A 22297-nucleotide genomic window follows, 5' to 3' on the forward strand; every position below is an offset into this window, starting at 1 on the left:
TATTACAAAAGCCTCCTTAGCCTTCTTGATACTCAGATTTTGCCCCTCCAGACTATCCAAATACAGCTGTCAATATTATTTTCCTCCTGACCATGATTTTCTCCCTTCATAGATCTCTTTACTACCTTATAGGATCTTTCGGCATTAAGTCCTTGCAATACTGCACAATTCTATGCCAGCTAACATCTCTTCCCTATAATTCTACTACATCGCATCTCTTCACTACTCCAAAACTTGTCTAGACTTGTCCCTTTCTACCTTTTCTGGCTTCAAAAATACCTTCTTTCTTCCTAGTACTTTACATACATACATACATACATACATACATACATAATATATATATATATATATATATATATATATATATATATATACATACATACATACACACACACACACACACACACGCGCGCGCTTAATTGTCCTGTGAATCATTCATACTACCAGATCACTCTTCAACACTTCCTGTTCTGTCGTGCATTGTTTGGTGTTGTATCCACTTCTGGTTTTAGGGTTCAGTCTTGCATGGTGCTCTTTACTCTGGCTCCAATTCAGCAGAAGCATTTAAGCACGTGTAGTTTCAACAGGACTACTTTTGTGCTTAAGCACTTAAGAAATTACTCACCTAGTGCAGTAATGATGGTTCTTTGAGATGTGTGTCCCTATGGGTGTTCCACTGTAGATGACTCCTGAGTAGGGTTGCCAACTTTCTATTGGCACAAAACCGAACACCATAGCCCTGTCCCTTCCCTACCCTGCCCCTTCTCCAAGGCCCCACTCACTACATTCCCCCTCTCTCAGTGCCTCGTTCTCCCCCACCCTCGCTCACTTTCACTGGTCTGGGACAGGCGGTTGGGGTGTGGGAGGGGTTGAAGGCTCTAAATGGGGTGCGGGCTCCAGGGTGAGACCAGAAATAAGGGGTTCATTGGGCCAATATAGTTACTGAGGGTTTATGCTTGAGGAATTGAGGCTTATTAAGAAGATGTATTGTATAACCTTTTACTGCTTGTGTGGCTCTCTCAAATTGCTTTGCATTCAGCAAATTGTATCTGAATTCACTGGTACCGGTAACAATCTGCCAGCCGTGAGCCAATAAAGATCCATTTCTACACCATCAGCCCCCTATTTCCCCTATCCTTCTGGCCGAAGTGATGGTGATGAGGAACACTGTCTTCATGGAGAGGTGAGTTAGTGAGCAAATGGCCATAGGTTCAAACAGTGGTCTAGTCAGCCCTTTTAAAACTAGATTGAGGAATGGGGGTGTTTAGGTTGCGGGAAGATGTTTGCTATGCCTTTGAGACACCTCTTCATAGTTGGGTGGGAGAAGAAGTAGCCTTCTTCCTGTTGGTGAAAGGTTACAATTGCCACTAGATGGACCTTCTGTGAGCTAGTAGAAAGGCCTGATTTCTTTAAGGATAATGGGTATTCTAATACAAATGGCAGGGTAGACCTAGCAGGTGTGATGCCTCTGGATTGGCACCAAATCTGAAACATCTTCCACTTCTGGAGGTAGGTGCAACGAGTAGCGCCCTTTCTACTGTGCAATAGCACCTCTTTTACCTCCTCAGAGCAAGATGCCTCTATGTGCTGGAACCACGAAGGAGCCATACTTTGAGTCGCAGGGTCCGCAAGTTGGGATGGAGAGTTCACCCCTGGTTCTGCGACAAGAGGTGAGGAGTGACCGGAAGGCTCATTGGTCGACAAACTGCCAGGTACGACAGGTAAGGATACCCCGTGTGTCTGGGCCAAGTAGGGGCGATCAGAATGATGTTCGCCTTGTCCTTTACCTTCAACAGGACCTTCCATCAGTTGAGGAAATGGGGGAAAATGCATACAGGAGGCCTTCGTCCCAAGGAAGGAGAAATGCATTTCCCAAAGAATGATGCCCAATCCCCTCTCTGAAGCAGTACTGGGGACATTTCTTGTTCTGGAGAGTCACAAACAAGTCTATTACTGGCGTACCCCACTGCTGAAAAATGTTGTGTAGGGTTGTCACCTCTATTTCCTATTCATGGTTGTGCAGGAATTTTGGCTGAGACTATTGGCCGTCGTGTTGTGTATTCCTGGTAGATAGGCTGCTGATATCAGAATGTTTTTTTAAATGCACCAGTTCCATTAACTTCAGTGCTTCCATATACAGGGAGTGAGACCAAGCGCCTCCCCGTCAGTTTATGTAGTACATACAGGTCATATTGTCCATCATGACCTTTGTATGCATGTCCTTGATCAGCAGAAGGAAATGGATGTATGAGTTTCTGACCACTCTGAGCTCAAGCAGATTCATGTGAAGGCATGTCTCTGCTGGGGACCATTGGCCCTGTATTATATGACCGTTGAGGTCCACTCCCCTTTCTATGAGGTCTCCAATCTCCCTTTTTCTTTGGTATCGGGAAGTAGCGAGAGTAGAAGCCTTTGCCCCTGAGATGCATGGGTAGAGGCTCTACAAGCTCACATGGTTCACCTCTTAGTGTAGTAGACTCTTGTGAGAAGGGTTCCTGAAGAGCGATGGGGAAGGGTATTTGGGAGGAGGAAGGGAGGAGAAGTGGATTGCATATCCATTCTGGACGATTTCAAACACCCACTTGTCGGAAGTTATCCGTTCCCAGGGGCTGCAGAATGGGGAGAGGCGATCTCTGAAAGGAGGAGAGGAATCTCCCAGTGTGTAGTAGTAGAGAGTGTTCTACGGGGACCTCAACCAACCCGTCAAAACTACCATTTTGATATTGATGGCTGTGACAAAGTGGTTTGTGGTCCCAACTGCTTCCGCTTAGGGAACCTCTTCCCTTGACGTTCATAGGGCCTCTGCGATTGCCACTGAGACATATATTGCAATGAAAAGGCCTTAAATTGTGGTTGAGGGCTATGCTTCCTTTTGTAGGCTGGAGTGTAAATTCCTAATGAGCGGAGGGTCACCGAAGAATCCTTCAGTGTGTGAAGGGATGCATCCGTCTTCTCAGTGAACAGCTTCATTCTCTCACAGGAGAGGTTCTCCACTGTCACCTGGACCTCTTTGGGGAAACCTGATGACTGCAGCCACGAAGCCCCTCTCATAACCACTGCAGTGGAAATCAAGCATGTTGTCCATACTTGCCGCATCTAGAGCGGATTGGAGGGACATCTTCGCTACCAGCTGACCCTCGCTGATTATAGCCGAGAATTGGTCTTTATGAGAATCTGACAGCTGATCAATAAAAGAATTTAACTTCCCGTAATTCTGGTAGTACTTGGCCAATAAAGCCTGGTAGTTAGCCACCCGGAACTGCAGAGAGGCAGATGAGTACGCTTTCCTGCTGAACAGGTCTAAGTATTTTCCATCCCACTCAGATGGAGTGGACCTAGATTGGTATTGGCGGCCCCTAGAACTAACTGAGTCCACTATAATAGAGTTCGGAGGCAGGTGAGAAAACAGAAACTTTGTGCCCTTTGCCAGCATAGTACTTTTTGTCTACCCACTTACAGATTGGCAAGGCGGAGGCTGGGGTCTGCCATACGATTCTGGCAGGGTATGGAAGCACCTCATTCACAGGGAGCGCACTCTGGCAGAGGTGGAAGCATGTAGAATATCTACCAGTTTGTGGTGGTGTTCAGTCACCTCGTGTAGTTGAATTTGTAGGGCTTCTGCAACCCTCTGGGCCAATCCTGAAATGACTTGAAGTCATCCACCATGGATAGCGGAGGAGGCATCACTGCCTCATCAGGCGAGGAGAATGATATACAGGCTTGAAGGGTGCCCTCTCTTTCTGCCTGAAGGCTCGATTTCCTCCATCAGTTGTATGGGAGGTTCCGTGGTCCTTGATGCTGTCGCTGAAGGAGGGTATCACACTGGGGGCCCTGGAGGTTTTCTGTCTCTGGGCTGGTCCCAGTATGGCCACTGGGGGTAGCTGGCTGGCAGCTGATACCAGGGATGCCCATACCATGGAGGTTGAGGGGCTGGCAGGCGGTATACCTGTTGCCCATGCTGGAGTTGAGGCCCGTATGGCAGGTATGAGGAGCGTTGGGAAACCAGGTCCTCTGCTCACTCTTCAACCCCTCTGAGGAGAAGGGCGGTGCATGGCACAGAGAGGCCATCGATTCCAATGCCCTGGGGGAGCTCAGTACCGGGACTCTGGCGCTGAGTATGGGTGAGTCCAGTACATCAGATATGGAGAGGCCAGATGCACACCAGAATTCTGTCGGTGCAGAGAGTGTTGGTGCCAGTAGCTGTCGTTGCGGATTGGCTTGTACTGCCCGAGACAGCAATGTGGGCCTGACCAAATAGTCCGCCCATGCCACGTGTACCAGTGTTGGTGCGGTTGACGTGATGATGCGGCCTTCCCCATGGTGGATTTTTTTATGGTTTTCACACCCTCTTGGTAACGGAGCTTCCTTGCCCATGTCTATCGCGTCTTTGGGCTGACCAACTTGCTCTGTCGGCTCAGTACCTTCTGAGCCCTGAATAGTCAATCTACTCAGCTTTGGTGCCGATAGTACCGATGATAAGGATGGAGCCGGGGAACATTTCCAGCTCAATCTGCGTTCTCTGCGGGGACTCAGACCTTTTCTTAAAGGTCTTGAGTGAGTGGCTTGGAATCACCTGCCTTCGACATAAAAGGTTGCAGTCGGTTGAAGGGCCGACTCCGTGAGTAGGAGTTTAAGCTTCAATTCTCTGTCCTTTTTGGACTTGGGTTTTAGCTGCTGGCATAAACCACACCTTTGTGGATTGTGCTGTTCCCCCAAGCAGCAAATGCACTGCAAGTGACCCTCTGTTACCAGGATGGATTCCTTGCAGGTCAGACACTTCTTGAAGCCTGGAGAGCCAGGCATAACCTTGTCCAGGAGATCCCAGGATAGGGTTTGTCTCCCACCATTCTTCTTTTCTTTTTCTTCTTTTTCCTTGTCTTTTTTTTGGCAGGGCAAACTGAAAAACCAAAAGTACTTAAAGAAAAAAAAGCTTCAAGTGAAGCTAAATTTGCAAATCCATGGAGCGTTTATGATCCGTGAACGGAGTGGTTGAGAAGGAACTGAGAGGGAAGTGCCCGTGCATGCTCGCTAGCCTCGAAGCGGGCGAGGAGCTGGGCACACCTATAACGGAGCACACTTAGGGACACTACTTGAAGAAGCATGTATTTAACTTTTACTTGGTCGGGCTAGAGGGCCCAGTGCCTTGCAGGAACAAGCCCTCATATTGTAAACACACACTTCACTCAGCAACCAGGAATGTTTGCAACTCTATATAACCATTTTAAACAAGAACAAGCTCTGATTGCAAAGAGTAACTCTCATGCCTGCTCAACCACTTACAACTGTTACCAGGAAATATCAACACTGTTAACTACATTTAGGAAAAGCAGACTCTTCTTGAAGAGGACAATTACATAACTCTTAAAATCGCCATCTTTGGGCACAGAAACAGAAGCCCCCCCGCGATGGGGATGATTCTCTATAAAGACATTTTTTTGTTTGTTTTTTTTGTGTGCAAGAAACTCAAGTTCTTATCCAAAAACTTATGGAATCTATAAGGAATGGATAGTGACTGCTAGTGTGTATGGGGTCAGTAGCTAGAGAACTATGTGCTCTCTACACACTGTATCCCTTGATTGTTTAACTTCTAATTTACTCCAAATGGAAGCCAGATTTCCTCAAAACATCCTCTATTCTTCAATTTCCCTACTTTTTCCTCCACCTATATGCAGTGTCTTTATTCTGACATTACTCTTCGTTTAGTAACCTGCCTCATTCAAAAAAAAAAAAAAAAAAAAAAAAAAAGAGAGTTTAGTGGAGCTATGCCTCAGTGTTTACATTTACTTGCCACATAAAACACTGAATTGCATCATACCTTTTTATATTGTCTAAACTCAAAAACAACTAAGGGTTGGGGGGGGGGGGTGTGCATGGAAACCGCTACAGCTTAAAGTGCTTTTTCTCCCCAATTACAATTTTTTATTTTTAAATATGTTGGGCTTTGATTTTGGTATTGATTAGTAAACTATGTGTCTTGAAATCATTATGTATCTTAAAGTTATACATGCACGCTAAGAAAAAGGTGCATTCTAATCTTGGACCAAACATAACAGCAGCTGTACTGGGTAAGACCAAAGGTCCATCTAGCCCAATATCCTGTCTTCCAGCAGTGGCCAATGCCAGGTTTTTCAGAGCAGTGGTTCTCAACCAAGGTAAACTTACCCATAGGGGTACACAGAGGTCTTCCAGAGGGTACGTCAATTCATCTAGATATTTCCTAGTTTTACAACTACAGGCTACAGAAAAAGCACTACTGAAGTCAGTACAAACTAAAATTTCATACAGACAATGAGTTGTTTATATTGCTCTATATACTATACACTAAAATGTGAGTACAGTATTTATATTCCAATTGATGTATTTTATAATTATATAGTAAAAATGAGACAGTAAGCAATTTTTCAGTAATTGTGTGCTGTGACACTTTTGTATTTTTATGTCTGATTTTGTAAGCAAGTAGTTTTTAAGTGAGGTGAAACTTGGGAGTACACAAGACAAATCAGACTTCTGAAAGAGGTACAGTAGTCTGGAAAGGTTGAGAACCACTGCTTCAGAAGGAATGAACAGAACAGGTAATCACCAACTGATCCATCTCCTGTCCAAAGGGATAGTCTAACCTGCTGCTCTTGCCTGACTCATTTACGCTGGTCTGTTTAGTTCCACTTTCAATTCCAAATGCATACTGATGAATAAGATTTAATTAACAATGGATGAATAAAACAGGAACGGGACAGCTGGATAAAAAGAGCAGTATGACAATTAATGGGGAAAAATATAAGACAAATGACAGTTTACTGAGATTTAGGTATACAGTATTTTCAAGTCTGCTTGACGGTGGCACAGTTATTTAAGGGGGGGGGGGGGGGGGGAGAAAAACACACCCTCGTTTAAATTTCCATTACTTTTAGAGCTAACTCAGGCAATTAAAAATTAACTCACCTGATGGAAGCACTGAAGACCCGTCTTTATTTTTTGCACTTATAGCATCAGTAGTCACCTAACAACAAATAAACAAACTAGATTTTTCACAGAAAACATATATTAGATAAATATTAAGTTCCAATGACATATTAGAACTATGTTTACGCTACAGATAACTATAAGTATTAGCTGAAGAAATAAAATATTAAAAATAGGTTATGGTATCAACAGTTAAAAGCACTAGAATAGGGACAAATTTCTTTTAAAAAAAAAAAGTAAAATTAGAAGAGATCAACTTTGGTGAGTAAAAGTAACTCACTTATGTTCTCATTCACTATAAATACATTAGAGCAGGGGTAGCCAACCTGCACCTGAGAAGGAGCCAGAATTTGCCAATCTACATTGCCAAAGAGCCACAGTATTATGTCAGCAGTCCCCATCAGCTCCCCTGCCCCGCCTGCCAGCCGCCCTGTGGATCAGTGCCTCCTCTCCCTCCCTGTGCCTCACCCAGGAGGCTCTGGGGGGTGAGGAGAAGAGTGAGGTGTGGCAGGCTCGGGGAAGGGGGCTGGAAGAGGCAGGGCCTTGGGGGAAGGGGAGAAGTGGGGACAGGGCCTGTGGCAGAGGCAGGGGTTGAACAGTGAGCATTGGAAAGTTGGTGCCTATAGCTCCAGCCCCAGAGTCAGTGCCTATGGAAGGAGCCGCAAATTAACTTCCGAAGAGCCACATGCGGCTCTGGAGCCACAGGTTGGCCACCCCGCGTTAGAGCATAGATAGCTAACTAAGGCACCAGTCCTACAAGCTGTTCTCTGTGGGAACAAACCTACTAATGTCCAGGGGGCTCCACATATCTATACAGTCAATCCATATGGAAGAGTTTGCAGGGTCAGGACCTAAATATTTGTTCCAATATCATAACCCCCATCCACTCTACCAGTGAACCAGCCTCAAAGCCCTGTTCATCTGTTTCTCCCACAAGTATCTCTGTGACTTTCTTTGTCATGCTTTCCTTACTGTTGTCTGCCAGGCAATTAACCTCATTCATCTAAATACTATTTCTTCTATTCCAACAATAAATGAATAATTAATACCAATTTTTTTTTTTTAATTAAAAAGCTAGATGGACAGGCCATTGTGTGCACATTGCATAAGCAGCACAGTTGCATTATTGCACTACTGTAACCTTTGTCCTCTTTCTCATCTCTCCCTACCATTTGGCACTCCCACTTGCTATGTCACATCTAAAATTTAGACAGCAGTCTCTTTAAGGTAGCAACTGGGACTTGCCTCTGTCAATGAAACACGCAGAATACTTATGGGCAATCTAAAACAATAGCACAACACAAGCTTCTACCTTACATGGTTTGCTTTATTAGTACCGTATTTCAGCTAAATGCCCACATGAGCTACATCCAATCACAATGTATCGGGAAGAAGATATTTAGTCAAATTCTAATTTTGTCACCAATTTGGCAGGTATCACACCACCCTACTTTTGGTAGCTCAGATCTTCAGGGCTGTCTCTAAAATTCAAGACTTTTCGTAGTGCCACAGGCATAGAGGTCATGATTGCATATAATATTGACAAGAATTCAAAAATATAAAAAACTTTGTAAAAACATTTTTGCTTGCTATGGGCAAACACTCCCCAACTCAAAACCACGAAAACAAGGAAAGCAAGGGTAAAGCCATACACCTATACACATCACTTTCTCATACAAACACACCCTCTCTGAAACCCCACACTGTCCCTACTGTAAGCAAATAAAAAATTATCAAAGTCTCAAAGTGACATCCAGACAATCGTAACTCTGCCTCATGACAGATGGCAATGATTCTGTGGAATTATTCTCTTTTCTAGTTTATGTGATTTTGTTTTGGGAGCCATTTGCCCTTTGGAACCTTAGGCTACGTCTACACTACCCGCCTGAATCGGCGGGTAGAAATCGATCTCTCGGGGATCGAATTATCGCGTCTCGTCAGGACGCGACATTCGATCCCCGAATCGACGCTTGTACTTCATCAGGGGAGGTAGGAGTAAGCGCCGTCGACGGGGGAGCCGCGGAGGTCAATTTGCCGCCATCCTCACAGCGGGGTAAGTCGGCTCCGATACGTCAAATTCAGCTATGCTATTTGCGTATCTTAAATCGACCCCTCCCCCCCCCCGTAGTGAGGACGTAGCCTTAGTCATTTTTAAGATGTTTGTTGTTGTTGTAATATTGAATGTTTACTAAATTTTGTTGCTATTAGTAAGGGGTGTTGTATAATTGTTCACTGTTTGCTAGGAATGGGGAAGCACAATAATTTAGAGTGATATTGTATGCATGTGGCATGTCACAGAGGTAAGGTTGTGTAGGTATTACCTTGGCTGATAAGTGTTAATTTGCTTGGGGAAGGGTTGTTAAAAATGATTAGGTTGCTAAAAAGCAAACACCCAAACTTAAAACCACACAAACAAAACAATACAATTTTATTAAAATGCTAATGTTTAAATTTTGCTGTTTTTAAAAAAAATGAAAATTGAAGATACTGTTAAGATGTAGAGACCAATCAAAGTTAAATTGTCCACAAGGGGTCGTTCTGCTCCCCCCTTCATACCCTTAATCTTCTCACTGAAAGTTCAGGCTAGGGCAGCTGTCAGAACGGCACAGGTGTGCTCCTCAGTCTCTAATGTATCAGCTCCCCCACATTTTTCTGCCCACTCCAAGGCTTCTGTGATATTTAAGAGGGGGAAGGCAGAAGGGGAAACTGATCCCCAAGAGGTTAAGCATCACAGCTCTTAGATGTATTGCTCTGGCAGCAACCCCAGCCATCTAAGGGTTTCAGTATGATAACCCTCAGGCCAAGTCTCATAGTGGGGAGGGTGAGGATGAGGGGAAAGAGGTACTGGGGGTTGAATTTGTGGAGAGTAGATGAGACATCAAAGGGAACACAAAGAGGGAGCCTAGATCATCCCTCCAATTTCCTCAATTACACTATTGCTCAGTAATCACAGTGTTTAAGAAACTCTTAACTTTGACTGGATTCTATAATGCACCTTATTCTACAGAGAAATTTCCAACTCTGCACATTAAACCAATATTGACCCCTTATCTTCTAAGGGGAACAGTAGGTTTTCTTCAAAAAGCCTAGCCAGGAAGCAAATAAATGTGTGGCTGTTCACCTTCTACACTCGTGCTTTTTTCCCTTCCCTGATATCCTTTACATTATACAAGTTGAAGACTTTTCTGCTTCAAATAGAGAGTCAGGCTGTACTTTATATTCTTTTCAAACCTAAACCAGGAGGGCTATTTTTCAAACAACAATGTTTGCAGGAATACATGTGATACTGTTCTATGCTTATTAAATATTAATGAGTGGCCCCTTTGTTCTCATACTATGGAACAGAGTGAAGACTGTATTCCTCATGATTCTGAACTTATCCATACTTCTCCCCCTCACAACTCTTTTCTTTTCCAATATTTGTCTTCAGTCAAATTTAACTTCTCTTTAAAGAAAAAAAATTAGCAGCTCAAATGGAATTTTACTACATAAGAAAAAATACCATGCCCTATGAAAATTTTAATATGCTTTTTATATTTTTTTTAAAAATTAGTCACCTGAATTTAAAGTTCAAATTAGGCTTGACTTGTACATTGTCCTCAAATCAGAATGGCCAAGTTTGAAATTGCTCTTTCAATTTACTGTAAATTTGAATCTCTTAGCACACTGAAATAAGCACATATAATGCATTGACAAGTGTTTTTTCCCCCAATGTCCACTAATTTCTCTCCCATTTTTCTTTAAAAATATTAGCAGTTTAATTTTAAATTTACATTAATCCAGTGTTATAATTGAGCTTTTGTGTGTACAACTCAGTAATCAATTATAGTTCTTAAAGCAACTGAAATGTTGCCACCCCACCGCGCCCGCCCCCCCCCTCCACACACACGAGATGCTCACCATAAAACCCCCCAAAATATTATGTATGCATGATAAGGCCAAATATTTGCACTTGCATATAGTTAACTGTAGTTTAAATAAAACAACTAGAGGACAGTTTAAAATATTATCCATCTACATTTTGCATGGATACAACTATACAATTTCCTAAGATATACCAAGTCTTTGAACAGTAGCTTAAAGAATATTTAAAAGTTTGTTACAGTCAGAGTTTATTGCAACACTGATTATCTGAAATAAGACAGTCTCTCTCTCCCATATCAAGCAATGGAAGCTCCTCTTTTATACTAGTTCTTTAAATTCACACCATTTTTCTAGGACACTGAGTTTCAAAAGGCACTTGTTTCCTTTCTATAATGTATTATTGAAATTCAATTTCAAATTCATATTAATTTTATTATCTAAACTGCATTAGAATATTACTCCTTTTTAATTCAGTAGTACAGAAAGTATTTATCAGTTTAAAGGAGACAATGTATACTGACCTGTTTTACAAAGATGTTCCTAGTTCAACGACAAGTGGCATGTTTTCACAAGAGGCAGTCTACCCACAAATACATAAGAACTGAAGCTTTCAAGTCCTCCTTTTATCCTGTGTATAATACCTCCTCTTTTCAATAAGAGCGTTCCAATTAATTCATTGCTCAATCTTACTTTCTATTTTGCTACTCTTTGCTCTTCTGATATGGTTTCATTTCTCAGTAAATGACTCAGCCTTGTTTCTAGCCAGACCCGTTTTCCCGTTGCTAGGCAGAATTTCTTCCACGTTTACATAGTAGACAAATGTATTTTTACACTGCTGTTAGCTCCACATTATGAATCATCATGCCTCCATTAGTATGCAGCATAACTAACCTGCTAATTTCTAGTAGTTGATAATGTTAAAGGGAGTCAGAAAGAGGCAGAAAAGTTGAATTTAAAAGGAAAGAATGCCTTCAGAGAGTAACAGCTTTTTGTTCAGTTTCATTCAGTTTGAGCATACAGCTTTATCCCGGTTCTAGCGAGAGTTGAGCAAATAAGGCCTTGTTTATCCCAGGCCCTGTAGCCAGTGGTGTATTTCCAACAGTGTAAACACACGTTACACGAATGTAATATGATTTGTACCAGCCAAGAGTTGTTGCAAGACAGGATAACTGAACCTTTACAATTCCCATCTACACTAGAGGTTTGTACTGGAACAGCTACACTGCCATGTATTTTTTCCCACTGAAGTATACCAGGCCTAAATTCTTAACATAGAGATTTACTCTGCAATCATCATTACTTATTCCTATATGTTACTAAGGTATCGCTTTCTAGGGAATTTACAATACACTTGCCAGTGATTTACATCTGAAGTCAATACTAGGTGTCCTGTTACAGATTGTTTTCAGTCTTTCCTATCTATTCTCTAAAATTTATCTAATGTCTGGTCTTGCTGTTCAGGTACAAGCAGTGTTGTTTCCAGTGATGTGAACTGGAATTTCCCACCTGAACTTCATTGCAAATCTGTCTCGGTATTTGGTGTTTTCCTGAAACCCGCACCTCCTGGAATCACATTAAAGCATGAGAACCTCAGGTTTCATATTAAAAGTATCTGGTGTGAAATCCTGGCAAGACACCCATTGATTTCAACTGGACCAGGATTTTTACCCATAGCTTTTATGGTTGCGGAAAAGAGTTTAAAAATGTAAACTGAATGCACACTGAACACTCAGAAACAGGACAGCAAATTAAAAAAAACCTACTTTTTTGAATGCTTGAGGTTGGAAATACTGCATTTTTGTTCACTAAGCACCCCACTGTTTGTGGCAGTACATAATGACTGGCCAAACTCCTGTGGCTGAAGATTGGACTGTGCCAGGAGGCAAGTAGGGATGGTTTTCTGGCCACTGAAGCAGTGTCAGTTAGGATTCTTTCTTCCAATGAGCCCCGAACAATCCCTGTCTACTCCAGCTGGGAGTCTCTTCTCTTCCCCCAGCACCAAACTCCACCCCTGTCCAATCAATTTCCAACTATTCCTTCAAATCAGGAAAGAAGGGCAAGGCTGTACACAGTTTGCATCAGGAGAGAAATCTACATAGAACTCAGCTTCATGATGCAGCAGGACAGATGAGCTGAATAAAGCTACTAGCCCTTCAGGAGGGCATATGGTCACCTAATACTCATCAAAGTTGGGATAGTGAGCAGTGAGCCAAGTTTTGTCAGCTCCAGTGTATCAGTGCTTCCGGGACAGTTTTAAGGACTCAAGAATACAAACTGTGTCTATCAAGAAAGTCCACAATTTTTATAAAGCACGTTATTGACAGTAATTTCTAATCAGTAACAGTACAATTTAAAGATTAAAGTTACCCTGATAATGTGTTTTTGATGACAGCTGTGGTCTTTAGAGTCTGCTTTTATTTTCCTCCTTTCTTTGTCCATTTCTTTTGATTCTTGAGACATGAATAAATCAGACCCTGAAGAACCATATTCTCTAAGGAAAATAAAATGATGTTTTCAATGCTGGTAAGTCATATAGGCAATACTTAAGACTATAGACTGTATATGCATTGCAAAAAATCCCCATAGATAGATGAATCACAGATAGCTTAGACATATTTAAAGAGGTGGTCATGTAACCAAGCTACCAAGCTCTTCAAAGTTCTTCAGACTACTGACCAGCAAGAAAAGAACTAAGTGTCCAGCACCTCTAATCAAATAGCAGAGTGATGTTTTCTATAAAGAGTGTACATTTATACGGTTTCTGTCTACACATAAGTCATACTCTATATGCCATAGCAAATGTTGCCTTCGCAATACAGAAAAGGAGGTTATGGAAGGAAGTTTCTTCCGGTCATTAATTTTTTATAGAAAACTGATTTTAATTATAGTTACTGCATTCTTTTTTATAATGGCACATGCCATAAAGCTTACAAGTGAAACAATAAAATCCAATGCATCTTTTAGAGAAAAAAAGTTTAGTCGATAGGCGTGCACTTTAACACAACTAAATAAACAGTGACTAAGGTGGAGGGGGAACAAAAACACTTGACAGGTCAAATCCTATCTTGTTCTATACACAGACCCGAAAGATACATTTGAGTAGACTGAGATTGCCCAATAGATGTACATGCTAAACTTCAGTGATGCTAAAAATTAATCTACGATTAATACATATATATGATTGGTGCTTAATTACTCCATATATCTAGGATTCAATATGGTTTTAACCCCCAGGGATTTTCTGTGGTTTAGCTGAATTTAAATCAAGACTTTTCATTCTTTAAATGTAACATATTTCCCAATCTGCTTCCCTAATAGCTACAGTACTGCAACAAAGATAAACAGAAGGAAAGTTAGTTGTTTTCAGGACTTTTTAGATTTACAACCTGGGGAAACTAAAAAACTAAAGAAAACAAATCTAGAGGTAGTAGTAGTCAGCACAAAACAAATGAAATATATTTTTAATTACTTTGTTTCCTACACTCCTCCAAGACTACCCCTCATTCTGATTAACAGGCATTAGACACTGCTGGGTTCAGATACTTGCCTCTTTCCCCTTTATTTTTACTTGTTGGTGTATAACATAGTAATTCAAGCAAACTCTGTGCTCTGTACTATTTAAACAAACATTAAATTAACTTTAGATTAATTGAGTTATTTTTTATAAATAAAAATAAATCTGGCTTTAACTTACCTTTTCTCAAAAAATGATTTCTTTGTTCTCTGTTTACTTGCTTTCCGACCTATAGAAATTTAACACAGAAAGTACTGATCCAGCAACTGAAAAATGTCATTTGAAAGTAAAGTTGCAGTTTAAGGTACTTTGTTGTATTCAGAAAGTATCTTGAAGACAGAAAAAGCTACCTTTAATTTCTTCCATTTCCTTCCTTAACTTTGTGTTTTGCAGAATAAGATCCTTAACTCGCTCAGGAATATTCTTGCAGAGTTCCTGGGCTCTCTCATTAGCTTCCAGGGCCCATTCATGTTCTCCCAGCATTGAGAGAGCCTCACAGAAGCGATAATGACCCTAACGTGAATATCAATTTAAAATTTTTAATAAGTGATGATTCTTTCAAAAAAGAAAAATACTAATCTATATCCAAAAAGAGTGTCTTAGTAGACTGAACAAGTTAAAGTTTTTATATACACTCAGTAACATACAAGTTACTGTCTGTTCTAGCCAACTGTTGAATGGCCAGTGTTACATAAGATTTGCCGCATCAAAACAGACTAATGACCCATCAAGTCTAGTATCCCATCTCTGGCTTCAGAGAAAAGTGAAGGGGCCTTTCCCTAATCCCCAATACCACTTTTGCACTTGAACAATTGTGTAATTGTCCAACATAATACGTGTTTTATTTATCACAAGTGTTTTTAATATGTACAATATATTCTCTACCCTCCAGCCTCATGCATACAAAAACATCACCCAATAATATTCTTAAAAATATATCTCAATCTAACTTTTAATTTTTTTTTTTTTTTAAGTTTAGTCTGATCACTGAGCTGAGCTCCTGCCACTTCCATGAGAGCTAACTGGAGCGGAGAACAGTCTGCATCTAAAAGGATTGTGCCCTCATATCAGACACAGTGACCTTTTATTTAGACCACCTGACATTTTTCTTTCTATTGTAAAGAGAGTTGCCAAATTTACATTAAACTAACCTTTGGCCAATTAGGCTTCAAAATAGCAGCCATTTTTCCATCAAAAAGAGCTCTCCTTTAAAAAAAAAAAAAAAAAGGAAATATTTATTAGTATTGCAGTAATACCTAGAATTCAGGGCCCCACTGTGCTGGATACTGTACAGACATAACAAAGAAAGAAGTCCTGCCCAAAAGAACTTTTAATTTAAGTGTAAGACTATAGACAACAGGTGTATATAACAAACTTACGGAGGGGGACTAAAAAGGAATAATAGGACAATACTGGTTAGCATAAGAAGCACAGCACACCAGCTGCCTAACCATCAAGTTTTTTGTAGCCATCAAGACAGAGAGGAGTTGTAAGGAGGGATCTGAAAGTGGACAATAAGGTGGCCTTGTGGCAATCAAGACAGGTATCATTTGTGCATTAGACGCAGGGTTCAACATCTTGATACCATGCAAAAGGACACTAAAGGTGAAAACAAGTATTTTGATACAGTGGAGAATGGGTGAGACTATGGAGGGATGCGAAGAAGGGTTGATGTGGTCAAAACAAGCCATCGAAATTGATTGTTACATCAGCATTTTAAATGGCTATAAGTGGGGCAAGACAGGATTTGTTAACACCAGAAAGGAGGACGTTGCAGTGACTGGGGGTATGTCTACACTACAGGATTAATCCGAATTTAGATAATTCGAATTTGGGAAACAGGTTGTATAAATTCGATTGTGCGCGGCCACACTAAGCACCTTAATTCGGTTTTTAACCACATTAATTCGGTGGTGTGCGGCCACACTACCCCATTAACTTAAACACAGTAATTCGGTGGTGTGCGGCCACACTAACCCTAATTCGAATTAACAAAATCGATTTAGGCGCTACTCCGCTCGTCGAGGTGGAGTACAGAAATCGATTTTAAGTGCCCTTTAATTCGAATTAACTGGCTCTGTAGTGTGGACGGGTGAAGGGTTAATTCGGATTAACGCAGCTAAATCCGAATTAAAGTCCTAGTGTAGACCAGGCCTGAGATGCAAGATAAAAGACAACCTGGATGAGAGATTTAGCTGTGTGGATAGAAAGGAAAGGCAGGATTTGAGGATTTATGCAGGAAGTAGCAGCAAGATTTAGACATAGTTTGGATGTGAGGATCTAGACCAGGGGTTGGCAACCTTTCAGAAGTGGTGTGCCAAGTCTTCATTTATTCACTCTGATTTAAGGTTTCGCGTGCCAGTAATACATTTTAATGTTTTTAGAAGGTCTCTTTCTATAAGTCTATAATATATAACTAAACTATTGTAGTATGTAAAGTAAATAAGGTTTTTAAAATGTGTAAGAAGCTTCATTTAAAATTAAATTAAAATGCAGAGCCCCCCGGACCAGTGGCCAGGACCCGGGCAGTGAGAGTGCCACTGAAAATCAGCTCGTGTGCCGCCTTTGGCATGCGTGTCATAGGTTGCCTAACCCTGATCTAGACAGAGGGATGAGTCAAAGATGACACCCAAATTATGGTCTTGAGTGAAAGGGAAATTGAGTCTATGGTGACTTAAAGCGGGAGAGAAGAAGGCCTGTATGGGGGAAAATCAAGACCTCTACTTTGGTGATGTTGAGCTTCACCTGACAACTATACATCCACAAAGAAATGCTAGAGACACAAGATGAGATTTTTAGCTTGGACAGGAGACAGATCAGGAGTGGAGAGGTAAATCTAAGTCATCAGTATAAAAACACTGAAGTCATATTTATGACTAGGAACACTTAGGAAGAAAAGGAGATGAGAAGGACAGAGCCGTTTGGGATTTCCACAGAAAGTCAGAGGGAAATGAAGAGGATTCTTAATAAAATGCTAAAGGAGTGGTTGGAGAGGACAGTCATGAAAGCAGAGGGAAAACAAAGTTTAACGAAGAGCATGGTTAACAATGTCAAAAGTTAAAGACAGTGATGAGAGAGTACTGGTTCTGAGGTTTTTTTTTTTTTTTTTTTTTTTTAGAGATTTTAGAGTTCATTAGAGATTTTGGCAAGAACCGTTTCAGTGGAAGGAAAGCAAGCCTGACTGAAGAGGGTCTACAATGGCATAGGAGGAGAGGAACTCCAGACAGCTGGAGTAGATAATGCATTCAAGTAGTTTGGAAATGAAGGGGAGGAGGGGCAATAGCTAAAGCAGCAGGTAGGGTCACAGTGGGTTTTTGTTTTTTTAAGATGAGATAAACTAAAGCATGCTTGTGCTGCCAGGGAAGGGAGCATGATAAGAGTGAGTTTGAGCACCAGGGAAATGGAGGGGATCAGAGAGGGGGTAAGGTATATCAGGAGATGGGATGGGATCACTGGCACCGGTGGAAAGTTAGAGGAAAAGATCAGATAAACTTTAGTTTGTATTTGCTACAAATTATATCTATTCAAAATATACATGTTTTCTAAAGATGATGTTTACATCTTTCAAGTTCTCAATCACATTCTCCTTGTGGAATTTCCTTTCAAATGAATGGAAATTCAACCACACAAGATAAACACATTTGCTGGATGGCTCTGCTCAAACAGCAATAAAATAGAAGGTTAAAGATGAAACTTAAATGTGAAGCCTAACGAAGAACTGGGATGACAACACAGCTCACACTTATTTTTTTTTACAGCTATTTTCAGTCTGCCTGAAAACAACCAGTTTTTCCTGTCTGCTTTATACTGTGCCATTATTACTTCAGGAAACCAAGTATTGTATCTTCGAGGGATTAAAATACTACTTTACCAAGTATACTGTCAATTCAGAGTTTGCAATTACAGGAAAATTCAGCATTTCAGATCCCAGAAATGATTTACTTACCAGTATTGTGTAGTGAGAAGAAAACAGAGAGCCCGGTTACCGTAAAGAAGATGGTTTTCAGGACTTAAAAAAAATTATTAAAAAGGTATCAGTTAATAAAATATATTACTTCTGAACAGTATAAAATGACTAATATAAGGAAAACAGTTTTAATTTTTTATTAACAACTTCATTTCCTCAATATGTGCAAGTCTGTGACCCAATCCAGCAAATATTTACAAACATGCTTAATTTTACTAATCTGAATAGTCCCATTGATTTCAGATGTATAATCTCGGCCAAGGTACAGAACTCAGTCAATTCTGACAGTTCCTGCCCCCCACCCCCCGTTAAAAACAGCTGAGAAAGATCTAAATACTCAGGGGAGGAAGGAATGGGGTATATCAGAAGCAAAGCATTAGTGAAGATAAATTGCAGCTCAGCTCCGTTGAACTTATTGAAGTGCAGTTCAAATCCTTTGAGAGGGTACATTTACCATGATTTTCTCTTAACTCAACTTCACTTTTTCAGGCTGGAAAAGGTGCCTGAGGTGCAGAAAGGCCAGCTGTACTGTAATATATACCCCACTTTATTTGGTATGGAAATTAATGTTTTTAGGCGAATTTATTTTTGTTTCTGAACAATACACTAATACAACTACTCCATCAAGCACTCTTGAATGAATTACTGTAGACTTCCTCTGTTCCTGGATCAATCCAATGCTATCCAGAGGAGTTGAAGCAAAAAATCAGCACAACAGCAAAACAGATTTTTCATTTGTGACTTGTACTATTGCTTAGGACTTGGTTTAACATAGCAAACAAAGAAAACAAGAAGATATTTTATTCTATTTTGACTGTTGTTCTGGAGGTTCTCCCAGCTAGCCAGGAATCTTCTTGCAGCAGACTGACAGCTAACGAAATTTTCTGATTGAAAGAGGAAGACTAGCCTTGTGTTGTAGGCTCTACCACGATGCCTTCAGACACAAATACTTTTTTTATTTACTACAGAAGTAGGGAGCATTCTATCACTGAAATATAGGAATGTCTAATCTGCAAGAATTATAAGGGGTAAAGTGAACACTGATGAGTGCTAGGCCATAGGGTTTTAGTGGTAGATGCTTAAATAACAATTTTCATAAAAATGTCACTTTTCAAATAACAAACATATCACTGCCCCTAACTACTGAGGAAATCAGAATACCAAAACGGTGAGAAAAGAAATTAGCTTCCTCACACTCATATAAAGGAAGCAATTTTCCAGCCTGTGGTTCTCAAGTTTGTTGTCTATGATTATGACTATAATTCTCCACTCAGTTCTATGAGCAACTAGGGCTTCCACAAGCATCTACAACAATGTTGCATCTTTTTCATTGCTGGACACATGTGAAGAAGCTGCAGAAAACAATGAGAACACCTTGAGTATGCAATACATAAACTATGTTTTAATTCTATATATCGCTGTCCTAACCATTTTACAAGCTGGCTTGTACTAAATAGTTTCTTCATCTCAGGTAGGTGTGAACTGGCACAATCTACAAAGGCTTCTCTCTAATATAGACAGGAGCCCAAAAGCACTGCTGCTATAGTTGTTTTCAGTCCTCCTTCTGACATCTCACAGTGCAATGCCTCACACCTGAGCAACAGCAACAGCATTGGGCACTATGGGAGGTGTTCTTTGCTGTCTCAGCATGTAACCATATATGTATAGTTGTGTTTTGTGAAGACATAGCAAAATGATTTGGGCAAGAATTTCCAAAGGGGCTTTAGGGAGTTAAGTGCCCAACTCCCACTTCAATTGTACTAGGCATATTAATTGAATATCTTCTAAACAGCATTTAATAGGTGTCTCTAGTAATCAAAGAAACCATTCCTGAAACCCAATGGGAATCAGGGACTCAACTCCCTAGGGCCCCTTTGAGAATCCCAGTCCTTATTAAAATGATCAAACAAAAATACAATTCCTGTGTGGAGGCCTTGGACTCTTGCAAGGACACATGATGCAATAAAAATGAAATGGTTTCTGGGACAGTTTATTTGATTAGCATAGCCATCTAAAGTAAAACAATATGCCCAGTGCAACTGAGTTTTCTGAATAATAACAGTAGCAACACCGGATTGCTTTGACTCTCAACAGCTTTAATTCTGGACAAAAGGTTAGTCACCCTGTTTAATAACAGGTTCTTCGAGATGTGTCCCCCTATGGATGCTCCACTTTACGTGAGTCTGCATCCCTGATCCAGTGATCCAGAGATTTTTGGTAGCAGTGCCGTTAGGGCCGCATATGCGCTCCCTCCATCTCGTACCACTCTTGGCAGCTATACAGCGCTGTGCAGCCAAACTGCCTTCAGTTCCTTCTCTACCGCAGAGTCCATGTAGAAAGAGGAGGAGGGTGGGTAGTGAAGCACCAATAGGTACACACATCTCGAAGAACCTCAATTACTGCACAGGGTGAGTAACCTCTTCTTCTTCGAGTAATGTCCCATATGGGTGCTCCACTTTCGGTTACTGTAGAGCAGTGCCCCTGGTTGCAAGAATGGGGCTTCGGAGTTGGATTCATGAGCAATGATAAGACAAATCAGTCCTAAGAGAGCATCTGATGATGAGTCCTGCACAATTGCATAGTGCTCTGTGAATGTGTGGGTGACACCCAGGTGGCTGCTTTACAAATGTCTGTGACTGGTACATTGTTCAGGAAGGCTAGAGAGGTGGAAATCGATCTTGTGGAGTGTGTTCCAGTTCCCGGGAGGCGAGGGGGGTTGCAAATCATGCTGACTATAGCAGAAGTGAGTGCAACTGGAAATCCATTTTGAAAGCCTTTGTTTAGATATGGCTGAGCCCTTTGATCTTTAAGTAATAGAAAGGAACAATGCTGATGATTTTCTGAACAGTTTAGTTCTTTTGAGACAGAATGCTAGCGCTCTTCTAAAGTCTAGCATGTGGAGCAGGGCCTCCCTTTTATTGCATGTGGCTTGGGGAAGAACGATGGGAGGTATAGGCTAATTCAGGTGGAATGAGGAAGGTATTTTTGGTAAGAACTTTGGATGTGGTCATAACATAACTTTATTTTTAAAGAAAACTACATATGGGGGAGGGGGGGTTTACAGCATGAGAGCCCCTATTTCCTCCACTCTTCAAGTAGATGCAATGGCCACAAGAGAGTGGGGGAGCCGCCACATTTATTTATTTACAAATAAAATATGCAGAATTTTAAAAGATTGTGCAAAGAATTCTTATTGTTTTGGAGCAGAATTTTTAATTTTTTGGTGCAGAATTCCCTCAGGAGAAAATAACAGATCTATCACTATAACAACAACAACACTAAAGAGTAACACTTTAGATATACTAAATAGGCTCTGCTAAGGGCTCCATCTCAGGCCAAAAGCGGTTGAGAAGGCACTGAAGGCGGTTTGGCCGCTTAGCGAAATATAGAGCCGCCAAAAGCAGCCCAAGACGGCGGGAGTGCATAAGTGGTCTGAATGAGCACTGCTACCAAAAATCTCCAATGACAGGCACAGGGACACAGACTCACCTAAAGTGGAGCACTCCTACGGGAAGCTACTCAAAGAAGAAATCTACTTTACTAGTTGGCACACTTTACTAGTTGGCACACAATCTGAGGGGAGACATTAGAAAGGCATCAATCCTTCCAAATGCATGCCTACAATATGTGTCAGACCCAATACTCCCTAAAATAGGAATCTTTATGAAGTTCACAGTCTTTCCACAGACACAACTGAATTTGCCAAAAGCAGCACTTGCTTGTGATAGCACTGGTAACAAATTTCAGCAAACCAATGTTTTGTTGCTAGTTCATTTTATAAGGCATAGCATTATACACTAAATAAATACTGTACCATTTGCATGAACAATATTTGTTTTAGTTTTACTTTTATTGTTTCTCATTTGAAGTCATAACTAGAAAACAATTTCCACAACCACCCAAAGGATGACTTCAGGGGAGGAATAAGCAACACATATAGATGAAAGTGAGCATGTTCTCAACCCCTAAATATCCCACTGGTGCCAACACTG

At 41.0% G+C, this 22297-nt stretch overlaps 1 protein-coding gene across 1 annotated transcript in view; it reads right to left on the reverse strand.

Annotated features, from left to right (window-relative positions):
* The window catches only part of LOC112114737 (E3 ubiquitin-protein ligase TTC3), a 142970-nt gene that overhangs the window by 76550 nt on the left and 44123 nt on the right, over window positions 1–22297 (reverse strand). Inside the window, exons 9-14 of the mRNA XM_029911572.1 lie at window positions 18285–18347; window positions 15490–15544; window positions 14689–14851; window positions 14519–14567; window positions 13192–13315; window positions 6940–6997 (exon numbers count right to left, since the gene is read on the reverse strand). Of these exons, the coding sequence (XP_029767432.1) occupies window positions 6940–6997; window positions 13192–13315; window positions 14519–14567; window positions 14689–14851; window positions 15490–15544; window positions 18285–18347 (512 nt within the window). The remainder of the gene's footprint in view (window positions 1–6939; window positions 6998–13191; window positions 13316–14518; window positions 14568–14688; window positions 14852–15489; window positions 15545–18284; window positions 18348–22297) is intronic.

Source organism: Terrapene carolina, unplaced genomic scaffold (assembly GCF_002925995.2).
Source record: "Terrapene carolina triunguis isolate 2854851 unplaced genomic scaffold, T_m_triunguis-2.0 Scaffold31, whole genome shotgun sequence".
NCBI classification, from domain to species: domain Eukaryota; kingdom Metazoa; phylum Chordata; order Testudines; family Emydidae; genus Terrapene; species Terrapene triunguis.